This window comes from Pseudophryne corroboree, chromosome 3, assembly GCF_028390025.1.
Source record: "Pseudophryne corroboree isolate aPseCor3 chromosome 3, aPseCor3.hap2, whole genome shotgun sequence".
In the NCBI taxonomy this organism is placed as follows: domain Eukaryota; kingdom Metazoa; phylum Chordata; class Amphibia; order Anura; family Myobatrachidae; genus Pseudophryne; species Pseudophryne corroboree.
This window is the reverse complement of record NC_086446.1, coordinates 406,425,786-406,442,992: the sequence shown is the minus strand read 5'-3', so window position 1 is coordinate 406,442,992 and position 17,207 is coordinate 406,425,786. Positions and strand designations below refer to the sequence as shown.

Here is a 17,207-nt window from a genome sequence, read left to right as displayed (position 1 = left end):
TGGAGTATTTTCCCTGTGACGGTGAAACCGCTGTTTGGGGATGCCTTAGTTAAGTTACTGTCGGCGGATACCACTGGTAAGTCTACCTTCGTGAGATAGGTTCCCTCACAACGGTTGGTGACGCATTCTTTTGTGGGATGCAGTCATTTTAACCAGTTGGATACCGTTCTTTTTTCCCTTTCTTTGCAGATAGTGGAAGGTGAAAAGGTAAGAGCTCTGCAGCCTTTTTAGGTTCGCAGAAGCGGATATCATCTTCGGTTTCTACCACATCCACCGCATGTCGCTGGGTCTATCTTGCTGGAGCCCACACCGGTGGGAACTCGTCTAATACTCTTCATTCAGTCCGGGAATGGACTTGGACCTGTGAGTTAATAATAGAATCCAAAGGGGGACATACTGGAGTTTACAGATGATTCCCCTCACTGATTTTTCAAACAGATCTTCCCGATTCCCCTCTGGAAGGGGAGGTAGTATGCGACGCCATACCAGAGTTGTGTCAGGATCAGGACATTGTCCTGCTGTCCCTGTTAAAAAAAAAAAATAGAAACAAAGATTTCTACTTAAGAAGTTGAACTACAGGATGGAGTCTCTCAGGCCAGGGAGCTCCAAAACGTAAAGGTAGAAAGGGGTTTAAATGCGTTTTTCTCCGCATTAAGTTTACCTGGGTTGCTATCCAGGATTGTCTTTGCCATTTCACCGGAGTGATGGCAGTATGATGGTTTTCCTTCAATAGTAAGAGCCATTATTATTCTGTACTGAGACGCTCTCCTGACTACGGCGAGGTCAAGAAACAAGTGGTGCAAATAGTTGTTTCTCTCTGACTGTTCTTCAACACAGAGAATGGCTGTTGTTCCCAACGACGCAGATGTCGGAGGTGGGTATCAGAGTAGATCCTGAACGGTTGAGGTTTTGTTTTTCCTGTGGAAAGAGGTCGGATCAGATTTGCAGTGACAACCCATCAATATGTTCCGTTGATGAAGAATATGGGTTCGGCCTAAGAGGCCTTTTCGGTGAGCAGGTCAAATGCCAGAGTGGTTTTCACGGGACCAGTTGGACATGTGGTCCGGGTCTCACCTGCACATGCACCGGAATATAATCCTAAGGACCGGGATATTGCTCCTGTGGTGTCTGCACAGTTCTCACCTCCTAGAGGGACGAAGGTTCGGGATCCAGGATTAGATCCTGATGTCCATGCATGCAGATCTCCGAGGCTGGGGAGCAGTCTTTCCAAGGGAAGTATTTCCAGGGGAAAAGGTCAAGCTGGGAAGCTTGTCTGCAATAAGCTTTCTTGAATTAAGAGCTATTTTCAACGAACATATTCTTCGTGATCTGCCCGTGTTAATTCTGTCGGACGACTTGACAGCAGTGGCGTAAGTAAGCCGCTAGGGCGGAACAAGAAGAAAAGCCACTATGGCAGAAGCCGCAAAAATTTTCCACTGGGCAGAAAGGCAGGTAAACGCTATATTAGCAGACTTCTTTCAGGATGTAGACGACGGAGAAATAGATTTCCTCTGCAGTCGCGATATCCATCCAGGAGAAATGCAGTCATCATCGAGAAGTTTTCACAGAAGTGACAGGTCTTTGAGGAGTGCCTCAATTGGACATGATGGCGTTTCGCCTCAATGAGCGACCTTGGGGATATTGTTCCAGGTCAAGGACACTCAAGCTATAGCAGTGGTCGCCCTCGTGACAACTTGGGTGTTTTCAGTTGGTCTGTGTCCCCTCCACTTTCACTTTTTCCAATGGTGATACCCATAAGAAGAACTAAGGTTCAAGCGATCCTCATTGTTCCGGTCTAGTCAAGAAGGTGCTTGGTATCCAGATCTTCAAGACTTCCTCATAGAAGATCCATAGCCTTTTTTCTTCTACGAGAGGTCCCGTTGCAGCAGGGACCTGGCGTGTATCAGGGCTTACCGCAGCTGCGTTTGACGGCAGGGCGTTTGTACGCCATATCCTAGCCCGAAAGGGTAGTTCCGGTGAAGTCATTCCCACTTTGCTTCAAGCTAGGAAAGGAGTAACGGTGAAGCTTTACCTCCATATTTGGAGGAAGTAGGTGTCTTGGTGTGTATCCTAGAAGGCTCCTACGGAAGAATTTCAGCTGAGTCGGTTTTCTCCTTTCTTTGCAAGCAGGTGTGGATGCTGGCCTTAAGTTAGGCTCCTTTTCAGTGCAGTGTTCGGCCTTATTAATTTTCTTTCAAAATGAATTAGCCACCTTTCTGGAAGTTCAGACTCTTGTGAAGGGAGTGCTGTACATCCAACCTCCGTTTGTGCACCCACTGGCACCGTGGGTCCTTAACGTGGTGTTGCGGTTTTCTTATATCACACTGGTTGAAACCTTTATGAAAGGTTGTGTTAAAAGTTCTCTCTTGGAAAGTGGTCATATTATTAGCCTTGGCATCCGCAAGGCGCGTGTCGCAAGTTGCGGCTTTATCTCATAAGAGCCCCTATTAGATCTTCCATGTGGATAGAGCGGAATTGAGAAATCGGAAATTAGTTCTGCCAAAGGTGGTTTCTGTGATTCCCGGAAAGCAGCCTATTTTGATGCCTGTGGTTACTTAAGCGTTGGCTGATTCAAAGTCTCTCGATGTAGTCAGGGCTTTGAATATTTATGTCGCCTGATCGGCTCGGATTGGGGAAACAGAGGCTCTGTTTGTCCTGTATGCTCCCAGCAAAATTGGGGCGCCTGTTTCTGTTGCATGCTAGTTCTGTGATACGATTCGGCATGCTCTTTCTATGGCTGGATTGCCGTTACCGAAGTCGGTGGAGACCCATTCTACTTGGAAGATGGGTTCTTCTTGGGCGGATGCCGAAGAGTCTCGGCGATTCAACTTTGCCGTGCATCTACTTGGTCGGGTTCAAACACTTTTGCTAAGTTCTACAAGTTTGATACCCTGGCTGATGAGGACCTCATGTTTGCTCAATCGGTGCTGCAGAGTCGTCCGCACTCTCCCGCACGGTCTGGAGCTTTGGTATAAACCCCATGGTCCTTACAGAGACCCCAGCATCCTCTAGGACGTCTGAGAAAATAGGATTTTAATACCTACCGGTAAATCCTTTTCTCTTAGTCCGTAGAGGATGCTGGGTGCCCATCCCAGTGCGTACTGTATATGCAGTTATTGGTTATGCTTACACTCTTGTGGTGTTTCTTTTCAGTCAGGCTGTTGCTGACATTGTTCATGCCATGGCATGCGGTATCTTATTATTGGTTGTGTTGACACACAGGTTGTGTTACTTATTCTTTCAGCATGTGGCTGTGTATTTTTTCATGCCGTTGGCTGGTGTTTTATTGAATGCCACGTTCTGCGGCATGTTCGAGGTGTGAGCTGGTATGACACTCACCGTGTTTAAACAATAAATTCTTTCCTCGAAATGTCCGTCTCCCTGGGCACAGTTCTCTAACTGGAGTCTGGAGAAGGGGCATAGAGGGAGGAGCCAGTTCAAACCCATTCAAAGTCTTATAGTGTGCCCATGTCTCCTGCGGATCCCGTCTATACCCCATGGTCCTTACGGAGTCCCCAGCATCCTCTACGGACTAAGAGAAAAGGATTTACTGGTAGGTATTAAAATCCTATTTTTCCAGGCTGGCCACGGTGCTTGACTGCTTGTGATCTTATCCGGGCTACCATCACTCCCACTGCCACTTTTAATGAAAAGAATAGTCCTGAGCTGCAGCCACTACCCAGGGATGTGCGGTGAGCTAAATGGCTCAGGAGGCACTGGCTAGCACCAGAGCCAGATATACACACAATATATGAGCCAAAGGGTACAGGTGGGCATTATACACAGGTGCAGTAGTATATACTCCTGGAAATTTGGTGAGTTTTGATCAGAGATGTGCGGAAAAGCTAGGCAAGGGAGGCACTGCCTCACCTGTCATAAACATTTTACTCCAGAGTTTTGGCTATAAAAATTATTAGAATAATGCAAACAAGATATTTCAAACATATTCTTTGTATTTTTCATATACTTATATAGTCAAAACTCTGGTCCAAACATTAGTATGACAGGAAAGGCTCTGTCTCACCTGCCTCACCCCACCGCACATCACTACTACCCACTACTGTACTGATCTGGATACCATATGCCCATTTATTCATGCCCCAATAAAATGATCTATGCTGTACAGCTTTGCCTAAGAGACATTTTGGCTGTGGTATGAAATATCGGATTGTTGGAAGTTCTGCACTACTAACAGCCCAGTTAGGTTAGCCTGACCATGTAAACACAGATAACACATAATACATTCAAATAAAAAGTTATTTAGAACAGTATACACAGTTTATGGTGATAGTATTTACAATGTCCATTAAACTCCAGATTACTAGCCATTAATAATCTTCTGACTGATGTATCCAGGCATGGTGTACAGTATCAGGACGAGGAAAATGGTCAGAATAGCAATAATAAGGAGAGCAATTATGTACTTCTTATACTTCTTCCAGATGAAGAAAACAAAAGTTTTCAGTGGGTTCACAAACCAGTTGAAGGAAGTTTTGGGACGGCTGTAAAATAAATCACAAATATAGGTAGGTATTAAAAGCACTAAAATATCATAAACAGTGCATCTGCTGTAATAAATAGAAGAACTATACAGAGACCTTTTTAAGTATACATACTGTATAACTTCTAAACAATCAAATTCTAGTAAAAGTAAAACGTCTGACTGTTTAATTTGGTTGGCAGCAAGTACAACCACTTCATTCCATATTTATTATTATTACCAGTTATTTATATAGTGCACACACACATTCCGCAGCGCTTTACAGAGAATATTTTCCCAGTCACATCAGTCCCTTCCCTATTGGAGCTGACATTCTATATTCCCTACCACATGTACACACACATTCACTCTAGGGTTACTTTTGTTGGATGCCAATGATGTCCTTTTACATACATTAACATAGCAATGAGATAACATCAGGACTGACTTTACTGTATGCTGTAAAGTGTGTGTGAAACTTTTTATTGCAGTACTCTAAATACCTGAACACCCCTTAAGTGCAACCTGGAGATACAGTGCCAGACTGGTCCCATTAAAAGTACAGGATGAGACCTGAATTCTGCCAACTGGCAGAGCCGGCCCTAGCCAATTTGATGCCCTAGGCAAAATTTTGTCTGGTGCCCCCTAGCTCCGCCGCTAGTTCTGCATCTGTACCTGCAACACTCAGGTAGTGGGGCCCACCAGGGGGTTACCCTGTGGGCCAGTTCAACTCTGCACAATGCCACACAGTAATTACCATAATACATATAATTCCACACAGTAAAGGAACCTTACACATATGCCCCACATTAGTAATGCCCATAATACACATAATGCCACACAGTAATGCACCTTACACATATGCCCCACATTAGCAATGCCCATAATACACATAATGCCACACAGTAATGCACCTTACACATATGCCCCACATTAGCAATGCCCATAATACACATATACTGCCACAGATACTGCCACACTTGCTGGTTATACAAAAAGATCAGTATCAAACATGTAGCAACTGTCCATTCTCTTCACTATTCAGTGTGTTTGCTGGTGTCTGTTACTGCATGCCCTTTACTTTATACTGTGGGAGTGATATGCTCTGCCCTCCAGTCTGATGTGTCCGAAAGTCATGCTGCACTGATGTTTCATATAGAAAAGCACAACGCAACTTACTGACCACGTTACAGTGCTGGGTGGCAGGGGAATTTTACGGCATGGACTGACTAGGAAATAAAGTGTGGGGAGAACACTCACTGCCCATGTAATGTCCCTGCAGACACCTGGGAATTGCACAGGGATAAGGGACACACACAGGATGGCAGGGTCCCCCTCCCCCATGTGCACAAGCAGTATAGGTGATGTCAGGTTTCTGTGAAGCATTCTTCCAAAATACACGTGTTATCATAAGAAGCCATCCAGTAATAACCTTATATAGTCATTGAAAATGTCACAGGTCCAGGAATTGCATTTACTGGGCTTCTGCTGTTTTGCTGAGGTCTCACAAGTCAGGGGCATTCAAGCATGTCAGAGGAAGTTTAAGGCACAGTGTGCATTTTTTTTTGACAAATGTAAACAGCAGTGTATACAAGTACTGATTGAATACATTGGGAAAGTAACAGTTAGTTTGCGGACTGTCCCTCTCAGCATGAGATACTGCAGGGACATGCTTGGATGCCCCTAGACATGCTTGAATGCCCTAGGCAAATGCCTTGCCTGCCTATAGCTAAGGCCGGCTCTGCCAACTGGAAACTGATACAATAGTAATAATAATTTTGTGCAGTGGAAAAATGGGTCACCCCCACCCCTTTATCTCATGAATATTATTCTTGTAAAGGAAATCTTGTTTCTGTACTGCCCTGCCATGTATATCTGTGGTCTACACTGCACCACTCACAAACTAATACACAGCTACATATAACTTGGCAGTTATTTAACACATTATAAACTAGTTTTATTTTTATATTGAGACAGTCATTGGCACATGAGTTGTGACTCAAATTTTAAATACGTACTTTGGTTTATCCAGAGGTTCTGGTTCCTTGCGTCCCAGCCCCACCGGGCTCTTCTCTGCCTCTTCTACTGTTAAGAGCTGGAATTCTGCTTCAACTTTTCCCTATCAACAGTAAAATGAAATAAAATACTATATCAGTAAACATATAAAATAAAACAAAATTTGGACACGGTCACTAGTGATAAATTTACTAATACACCTTTTACATCACAATGCTGGCTCGCACCCGGGAATTGGAAGCAGGTCCCTCCCGAGTATGACCCTGCATTGGACCCTTACACACTGGCTTCCATACCTGGCAATATGCCGGGTCAGGTTGCCATCGGGAGCAGGGACCGCGGCGGCATCAGGGGCGGCTGCGGAGGTGGCGCTGGGAGATAAGATCATCTCCACGCTGCATCTGCCTATACTGTGAATGGGTCCCGGGTCGCATCGGCCCTGTAACCCGTTCATACTGCACCTGACCCGGTAATAACCCAGGAATAACCCTTCTTTATTCCCGGGTAGAATTACTGGGTCAGGTGACCCAGGGATTTGCCAGTGACCCCTTTCACACTGCACAGCAATCCGCGTTGACCCAGCAATATACTGGGTCGATATCGTGTTATTTGTGCAGTGTGAAAGGGGTATTAGTGGTTTCAGGTGCAATAATATATACAGAACCAGGCATGTTCTGTATTTTAGATTATTTCCCCTTCATAAACAGCAGTTTTGAAAAGCATTGATAAGTAAATTTACCATAGTCTAGTTTGAATGCTAGCATTCTTTTACATATCTACACAGACTATAAGTGCCATTATTAATTATTCTGCATCTGCTTCTATAAACTTTAATGTATGCTTTACACATGGTTGTACTGTTATATAGTGGCTAAAGTTATTATTTATTTTTATATTAATTATATTTGTATGATGCCGAAATGAGCTGCGGTTATGATATTTATAAAACACAGTGGGGCTGATCTTGAGATGGGAGCAAGTAGCTTTGCATCTGGAACAAGCCATATTACAATGCAAGGGGTGCAAATATATTTATTTGTTTTGCATGCAGGGTACATACTGTCTGCTTCAGTATGTAGGCCAAAAATAGTGGATAGATTTCTTTTTACACTGCAATTTATATTTCAGTTAGGACACCCTCCTCTCACATATAGTTCCCATTCACAGAGCCGGATTAAAGGAGGGTCGACAGGGGTGGCCATCCTGTGAGCCCCCATATATTAGGGGCCTCCACAGACAGCTTTCTAATTTGAGCAGTCTCCCTCAGCAACCACCAAGGAGCTCCGTGTACAGAGAGACCAGTAACATGCCAGCGGCTCAGTCAGTGTCTTGCGGGATTTCCCTTCACTATTCCATGAGACACTGACTGAGCCGCTGGCTGCTGTGCTGCTCCGTGAGTGAGTGTGATTGAGTGAGTGTGTGCGCGTGGGATGGGGGGGGCGGGGTGTCTTTGGCCACAATTTTTTAGTAGTGGATGTGTGTGTGTGTGCCTGCTATAGGGGGGGTCACAATTTTAGTAGTGGGGGTCTCTACACGTTTGGTGCCCGGGGCCCCCACTAGCCATAATCTGGCCCTGCCCGTTGAGGTTCTTTCAGAATATGGACAAGGCTGAATGATACATGTGCCTTTCTGCCAGACCTGGTAAATAAAGTGTGAATTCGACTTCTAGCCTCGCTGCCATGTCACAGAGTATTTTTCTGATTTACTTGGCAATTGACACAATGGCAAGTGTTAGTATTCTGCACTCTTACCTTTATTTGTTGAGAGGTTTTTAAATGATAGCTGTATTTTCTTATAGGTTAATATGGATACAATATAGGAGGATATAATTTGCATCAAAAGTCAACTGCAGTATACAGTAGGTAGGGTTGCCATACTATCCCTTTAAACCAGGACACTTATGAATTACACAGGTTCTCTAGCTGATTAAAACCAGGTGAAATGCAAGTTTGAAGTCAGCCAGCCAGCCAAAGAACCTGTGTAATTCATAGGTGTCCTGGTTTAAAGGGATAGTATGGTAAGCCTAATTATAGGACATGTGTGCAGTCGAAGATAGAACACATGGGGGGGGGGGGGGGTATTCAAATGTTTGAAAAATCGGTTGGGTGTCTGTCTTTTCTTCCTGTCTATTAGATAGGAAAAAACAGACTCCCAACTGACTTTTCAAACATTTATACAGGTACACGTAAGTCTCATATACATTTTTCATGGTATTTAACATGGGCGGTGGTTTTGGAAGAGGTTCTACAAAAGGACATTTTTAATTGTTTTATATTTATGATGCAGTTTGTTTTATGTTAATATGATGCATTATTTATTAGAGTCATTTTTGAAATATTTGGAGAGTGTTCTATTTTACATTATGTTGTCTCTGGCAGATGAAGACACTTTAAGTCATGGAAAAAGCACACCTACCGATGAACAAGATTATCACTAAACAGACAGATCTGAAGACTGGAAGCAATCTCTTGCTCCAGAAACAACAGGGGCAAATACACTTGTCTTAATAGTTATTCCTCACCTCTGTTTTACAGTGTCCTCTTCCCTGGTATTTAACCTATTTTTTTTTTAAATGTTCTCATCCTAAACTTTGATGAAACCCTTAAAACATTATACAAACCTCTGGAGGTAAATCCCAGGAGTGGTTTGAAAGATAGGTGTGTTTGGAGCTGAAGAGGGAGGCATTATGTTGCTTGTGAGACACCCTATCGTTTAAATCCTGCCTGGCTATTTGTTGTTATGAAGAACAACCATCCCAGGCTAGTTTAACCACTTAACTGTCTAATATTTGTTCCAAATATTACTGTCTTCCTGCAGATGCGGGTGGGTGATTTTTTTGGGATCGCCCCTTTCTGAAGCTCAGCTAGTAATAGGGGGCTGAGAAATTGCCGTGGCAACCGTTAGGCAAAGCCTGGCATCTGCTGGAAGATTAGCTTCCAGCAGACGCTGGTAGGCTCCACTAACACATCAGATGCGAACGTGTTAGGGAAGGATCATACTGCCAGGCAACGGCTTAAAGGTTGTATATGCCCCCCACATATAAGGTGGCTGAATTACAGGATTGGGAACCTATCCCTCATTTCATTAGTGTGAAAGAGCTCAGCAGAAATTAAGATATAAAGAGTAGAACAGTGATCAGAAGTTACTTCAAGGTGTATGTATCTTCCCTTTAAATATATGCTTCAAAGCATCCATTAACTTACAGTTCTATGCTACATGTATTGGTTAGTCTTTATGGTTAAAATTCTACAACAGTATTGTAATGCATGCAAAACAGACATGCTTCCTCCTCCATTTTTTTGCCACTTAGCTTACCGCTAGGATGTAGATGTTTCCGCTTGGATCACTGAATTGGACATCCTCCGGGTTCACATTCTTCTTCTTTTTCTTCTTTTTCTTGCTTTTATCCTCAGCCTCCCGTTCCTCCCTCTCTATATCTTCCTCACTCCTGAGTTTAATGAAGGGCCACCACCCTTTCATGCGTTTGTTTCTGAAGATAGAAAAGCGTGGATTGGCTCTGTCTTTGGCCAATTTGATGGTGCACTGATGAGCAGTTTTCGCTCCTCGCACCATGTCATTTAATTTCAGTTCAATAGATCCTAAAATAAAAAAGTGGGTTATGACATCTATTTTGTCTCTATAATTTGTTTCTTATCCAAGTTACCTGTGCATAATTTATTAATATATTCACTATTGCTAGTCACAGAGTCAGTTTATTTTTTACTTAAAATTGTGTATTTCTCAAGGTTATTCACATAAAGCTTTAGTAGTAAATTCGATCAAGTTTACATTGAGTATAGGTTATAACCACCCTCTCTACTACTGTACTTGCTGTATTGCTTTGTGTTGACCTTTTTTTAGGTTACCAAAGATATTTCTGAAAACTCAGGCTTTTATGTATTTACTAGGGTAATTATTAAACGCAAAGTCCATCTTATTGAACTTCTTTATTGTAGTGTTAAATGTACAATATAAATTGTCAATATAAATAATATCATATATTTAACCATTGATTAGATACATTCTCTAGTAATGTTCATCTAACAAGTGCCTTTTTTACAGCTAATCAATACACGTGGGGCTGAACATGTGCAACACTCAGCCTACATAGCAACCAGTAGCGGATCTTGCCACGGGCAAGCAGGACTTTTGCCCGGGGCGCCGCCTTCCGGAGGGTGCCGGCGCCATCCGGAGGGCGCCGCACCAGGGCAAGATCCGCTGCTGCTGTGCCCCCCGCTGCCCACTGCCCCCCGCTGCCGCTGGCCGCTGTGAAGGGAAACTAGAGTTTCCCTTCGTGGAGAGGTCCTTTACTGTGCGGTGCGCGATGACGTCATCGCGCACCGCACAGCAAAGGACCTCTCCACGAAGGGATTCACAGCGGCCAGCGGCAGCGGGGGGCACATTTCAGAGCGCTACAGTAGTCTGTACAGGGGGCGTAAATTACCACGCCCCCTGTACGAAGCCACACACCCCATTGCCGTCCGGGGCGCGCAAAGCCCCAGAACCGCCCTGATAGCAACCCGACTGCACTATCACAAACCCAATGTTGTTGGATTTGAATAGAGCACTGAAAAAAAAATCAAACTCTTGGCATGGATTATATCAGTGTTTCTCAAACTTAGGGATCTATTTACTAAGCATTAGAGAGAGATAAAGTACCAACCAACCAGCTCCTAGCTGTCATTTTTCAAACATAGGCCCTTATTTATCAATGAGTGATAATTTTCACTGTGAGTGATAAATTGTACCAGCCAATCCGCTCCTAACTGTCATTTTTCAAACCCAGCCTGTGACATGGAAGTTAGGAGCTGATTGGCTGGTGCAATTTATCACTCACAGTGAAATTTATAACTCATTGATAAATAAGAGCAAAAGACTGTAACATGACAGGAGCTGATTAGCTGATTTCTCTTCACTTTCCAAGGCTTAGTAAATAGACACCTTGGTCCTCAGGACCCCACACAATTCTTGTTTTCCAGGTCCCCAGTGGATCTTTGAAATGTGACAGTTGGCCATACTCCTGTGCACAGCTAGGTGACCTGGAAAACGTGAACTGTGTGGGGTCCTGAGCAGGGGCGTATCTAGAGAGGAGGAGGCCCGTGTTCAGGATCCGTCTGGACCCCCTGCTCTCTAGCCGGCGCTGTGATTCTGGGCAATATGGTCCCTAGGGGACCCTAGCGCTGTCCAAGATTCTAGAGCGCATGCGCAGATCACTGGGAAAATGGTGCAGTGGCCTTTTTTCCACTGATTTTCCTACTGTGCAAGCGCAAAACACCATGAAAATGGTGCCACGCCATTTTCCCAGTGATTTCTGGAGCGCTGCTGCTGCGCCACGGGACTCTGGAGGGTAAGTATTCAAAATAATGGGTGCAGAGTGTGCGGTGTGCAGTGTGGGCCCCCCTGGACCCTGTGTCCATCGCGCACACTGCACCTATTAAAAATATGCCATTGCTGAGGACCAAGTTTGAGTACCACTGGATTAGATGATGTGGTAGCTAGCTGGTTCCATACCTAGTGCCCTGCATTAGAAAAATTGCTACCCATCTATCCCAGCAGATGCACTCTACTGGGATAGGTGTTATATTTGCAAAAAAACTTATCCTTCTGGTCTATTTTGCACATTTAGCCCCAAAAGAAAAAAAGAAAAAAAAAATCACAAAAAGTGGATAGTTACTTCAGTGATTTACTTTAGAATTTGAGCTTAATATATCAAATTGCTGTGACAATAACCAGCAAAGTTCCCCCATCTTTTTGGCATGTATGTATTTTTTATGTGAAGAAAGTAATAATTAAATTAAACAAGTAAAGTCCTTTAATAATACCAGAGAAATAGTTGTAGTTACATACCCAAGAAGTCATTGGCAGATATACGATCGTAGTCCCAGACTTGGAGGGCAAGTACAGCTGGCTCCCGGAATTCTGACTCTTCTAAGGAGAAGAAAGATTCTTTTTTCTTATAAGTGATCTCTTTTTCTGTTGGCAGGTAGTCAAAGCGAAACACGAACCTCCAGTTGAAATTGCCTTCCCCAGTGAGGGAGTTAAAGTGTACATCAGTTTCCTGCTTGTCACCATCTAAGCCTCTTATCCACCTACAAAAATTATGTCTTTACTAGGATCAACTTTTTAAAAATTTAATATTTTCATCTAAAACTCCAACTAGCACATAACATAACTTGACGTACAATGATAAAAAATTACCTTCTGTTCAATACATCCAGTTTTCTTATTCCCAAAACATATAGATATCAGATGACGATTAGATAATCCCATTGCTCAAATTGAAATTCTAAAATCATAAAAACTCTTAAGATACTATAAAGACTATGGAAAATGCTAAAATGGTCGATTGTGAATTCCATACAAAATGTTCACCTTTGAATTGGCGTGGCTTAGATGGGGTGTATTTTGTGACAAGGATTTAAGGGGTGGCTTTGTGAATGTAGTTGATCAGATTTGAAATACATTCTGAAGGGAATGAAGACCCACAGAGAGATGCATGTGGTGAGGAAGTCATGTACCTCATCCATTACTTCCCCCCCCCCCCCACCTCCCCACTTAACCCTATCCCCTTCCGCCGCCTCCGCTACATTTCTTCTTCTGCCTGTTCCCATCTTTCCCACCTTCTCAATCGCTCCTTCTCATCAGGCACTGTCCCCTCTGCCTTCAAGCATGTTATTGTCTCCCCTATTTATAAAAAGCCTACCTTTGATCCAAACATCCTCTCCCAACTACCGACCCATCCATCTCCTCCCTTTTGCCTCCAAACTGTGTATTGACTACATCCACCTCACTGCTTTTCTTTCCTCCCACTCACTGCTTAACCTATTCCAGTCTGGTTTCCGTTCTCTCCACTCCACTCCACAAAAGTCTGCAATAACCTCCATGCAGGCAAATCTAAGGGCCACTACTACTACTCTCTGCTTATTCTTCTTGACCTCTCTGCAGCTTTTGACACTATGAACCACCCGCTCCTTCTTCAAATCCTTCACTCCCTTGGTCTGCATGATACTGTCCTCTCCTGGCTGTCCCCCTACCGGCAGCCCCGGCTCATCTTCCTCACCAAACGCACTACGTCCACCTCCGCTCTCCTACAAGCCTTCACTGGCTTCCCTACCCTTTCAGAATCCAATTCAAATTTCTCACACTCACAAAGCCCTCACCCACTCCTCTCCCATTTACATGTCTGACCTTATCTCCTTTTACACTCCCACCCTTCGCCTTCGCTCTGCTAATACACGCAGCCTTTCCTGATGACTGATTACTTTCTTCCACTCCTACCATCAAGATTTCTCATATGCTGCTCCCTTTCTCTGGAATTCCATGCCTCTCTCCCTCAGACTCTCCACCTCTCTGCAAAACCTCAAATGGCTCTCAAGACCCACTTCTTCACTAAACACAGCCTAATCTCATGCTAACACTCTGTTCCACGCAGGTCCGGATTTAGGGGGGGGGGGGGGCGAAGGGGGCGCCCTAACACAGTCATAGCCACGCCCACTTTTGAGATGAAGAGAGCTCTCCGGGGAGAGCCTGAGTCAGAACGTTGTGCTGCAGTTTATACGTGTCACAACTGAGGGCCTGAGCTGACGGGAGGCAGCCTCAGTTGTAGGGGCTGAGATGTACCGGAACCTGGGAGGTTGTATCAGACCCCTGGACATGTAAGTAACATGAATAATAACTGCCCGAAGGCGTGACCACGACAACTTGGATAAAAGTCAATGATGTTTATTATGACAACTCCGCAACACAGCAGCAGTAAAAGAAAACGTAAAAGTCAGCAAAGAATAAATACAGTTCCTGGGTACTACAGGATGGCAGGAGCCACAGGGCACTGGTAGTGTGAGATAGTTCTTATGATCTTCTAGATGGAAAGTCCTTACCAGGCCCGACTGTAGCAATGGAGATAACCCAGGATTGTGCCAGCTGGTGTTCCAGGAAAAGCTGGGTTGCTGAAGATAAAACAGCTGCTGTGGATACTGGCTGGAACCAGACTGTTGTTAGCACGGAGTGGATACTGGCTGGAACCAGTTAAATAATAAATGAACTTGGGAGCGATGAAATATGAACTGAAATGTAGAACTTGAGAGCGGAGAAATAATAATACCGGTGGAGAGTGGTAAAGTGTAGAAAGGACACCGGCCCTTTAAGGGAAGCTGTACTCTGCTGGAAGCTGAGCTGGAAGCAGGTAATGTTGTAGCTGGAAACAGATGAATCCACAATGGATTGGAGAGTCAGGCTACACCGCAGGTGGAATGCTGGTGCGGGTCTCTATGGTGGAAGTCTTGAGACAGGAGCTGGAACCTGGAAGACAATCACAGGAGAGAGACAAACAGGAACTAGGTTTGACAACCAAAGCACTGACGCCTTCCTTGCTCAGGCACAGTGTATTTATACCTGCAGCAAGGAAGGGATTGGCTAGGCAATTATGCAGATTATCAATACTGAGAACAGATTGGTGGAAATGATCAGCTGACAGAATCCAAGATGGCTGCGCCCATGCAGACACTTGGAGGGAAGTTTGGTTTGTAATCCATGTGGTAATGAAAACAGTAATGGCGGCGCCGGCCACCGGAGACCGGAGGCGCCAGGCTGACAGATGCACATCCAACCACGCGGACACAGCGGAGGCCGCGGCTGACGTAATCACCACTCAGACACTCTGCATGCAGAAGTTCAGGGACGGCGGCGGAGGCCGCGGGAGACGCCATGCCAGGTGTAATATGGCGTTTACTGTGACAGCGTCCCAGAGTGACAGGAGAGGATACAGGAATGTACACATCAGGATAACAGATGGGATCCGGTCCTGGAGCGCTGAGCCAGCCTTAGGAGGCATCTGATGGGTAAGAAATGGCGTCCAGATACCCGGATCGTGACAGCACCCCCCCCTTTAGGAGTGGCCCCAGGACACTTCTTTGGCTTTTGAGGAAACTTGGAATGGAATCTCCGGACCAAGGCAGGAGCATGGACATCAGAAGCATTGGTCCATGAACGTTCCTCAGGACCATAACCCTTCCAGTCAATAAGATATTGTAGTTGACCGTAACGGTGACGTGAGTCCAAGATCTTGGCCACTTCATACTCAACGCCTCGTTGAGTTTGGACTTTCGGAGTTGGAGGAAGTGAGGAATGAAACCGATTCAAGATCAGCGGTTTCAACAGGGAAACATGGAATGTCCTGGGTATTTTTAAGAAGGGAGGCAACTGGAGTCTGTAAGCAACAGGATTGATGACTTGTTCAATCTTGAAAGGACCGATATAGCGAGGTGCAAACTTCATACTGGGAACTCTTAACCTCAAATTCTTCGTGGATAACCATACCCGATCACCCACCTTGAGAGCAGGAACTGCTCGACGCTTCTTATCCGCAAACTTCTTGTACCTGAACGATGCCTTGAGCAGAGCTGATCGTACGCTCTTCCAGATATTGGCAAACTGATGCAAGGTGATATCCACTGCGGGAACAGAAGTTGCTGGAAGCGGTTGGAACTCCGGGACTTTAGGGTGGAATCCAAAGTTAGTGAAGAATGGTGTTGAAGCAGATGAAGAATGATACTGGTTGCTATGACAGAACTCGGCCCAGGGAAGTAATTGAACCCAGTCATCTTGAGAGGAGGACACATAGATGCGGAGGAAAGCCTCCAAGTCCTGATTCACCCTCTCGGTTTGACCATTGGTCTGAGGATGGTAAGCCGTGGAAAACTTTAGCTTGACTTGGAGGACTTGACATAAACTTCGCCAGAATTTGGCTGTGAATTGAACTCCTCGATCTGAGATAATTTCTTCAGGAAGACCGTGGAGTCAGAAGATCTCTTGTATGAATACTTGAGCCAACTTGGAAGCTGACGGAAGACCGGTGAGAGGAATGAAGTGTGCCATCTTGGTGAACCGGTCAACTACCACCCAGATGGTATTGAACTTGTTGCACATGGGTAAGTCTGTAATGAAATCCATCGACAAGTGGGTCCATGGTCGACGGGGAACGGATAGTGGAACCAGTTGCCCCGCAGGCGACTGGCGGGATACTTTATGTTGGGCACACTTTGGGCAAGATGCAATAAACTCCAAGACGTCCTTTTTCAGAGTTGGCCACCAATAGGACCTAGAGATAAACTCCAGGGTTTTTTGGATACCTGTATGTCCGGCAAAACGGGAAGCATGGGCCCAATGCATGAGCTTCTTCCTTAGCATCGGCTTCACAAAACTTTTCCCTGATGGGGGCGTAGAGTCCATCCCTACCGTGGAGAATGCCAACGGATTTATAATAGGATGCTTGTCTGAAGACTCTGACTCATTTTCTTGCTCCCATGAGCGGGAAAGGGCATCGGCCTTGCGATTCTGAGAGCCCGGACAGAACTGGAGTTTAAAGTCGAACCTGGAAAAGAAAAGTGCCCATCTGGCCTGACGGGGGTTGAGACATTGTGCGCCCTTCAGGTATAAAAGGTTCTTGTGGTCTGTAAGTATGGTGATTGAATGAGAAGCTCCCTCCAACAGATACCTCCACTCTTCTAGAGCGAGCTTGATGGCTAGCAACTCCTGGTCGCCAATGGCATAGTTGCGCTCAGCTGGGGAGAACTTCCGGGAGAAGAAACTGCAAGGGTGTAAATGGCCATCTTTAGCCCTCTGAGATAACACCGCTCCTACTCCAACGGAGGAGGCATCCACCTCTAAGATGAAAGGAGAGTCGATGTCAGGCTGTTTCAGAACAGGCGCAGAG

The 17,207-nt window shown here is 45.0% G+C and overlaps 1 protein-coding gene across 1 annotated transcript in view; it reads right to left on the bottom strand.

Annotated features, from left to right (window-relative positions):
- Positions 1 to 4,239: 4,239 nt before the first annotated feature.
- The window catches only part of LOC135055750 (fer-1-like protein 4), a 346,065-nt gene continuing 333,097 nt past the window's right edge, over positions 4,240 to 17,207 (bottom strand). The window contains exons 42-45 of the mRNA XM_063960172.1: positions 12,344 to 12,585; positions 9,812 to 10,095; positions 6,499 to 6,599; positions 4,240 to 4,502 (exon numbers count right to left, since the gene is read on the bottom strand). Coding sequence (XP_063816242.1) covers positions 4,322 to 4,502; positions 6,499 to 6,599; positions 9,812 to 10,095; positions 12,344 to 12,585 — 808 coding nt within the window. The 3' untranslated portion in view covers positions 4,240 to 4,321. The remainder of the gene's footprint in view (positions 4,503 to 6,498; positions 6,600 to 9,811; positions 10,096 to 12,343; positions 12,586 to 17,207) is intronic.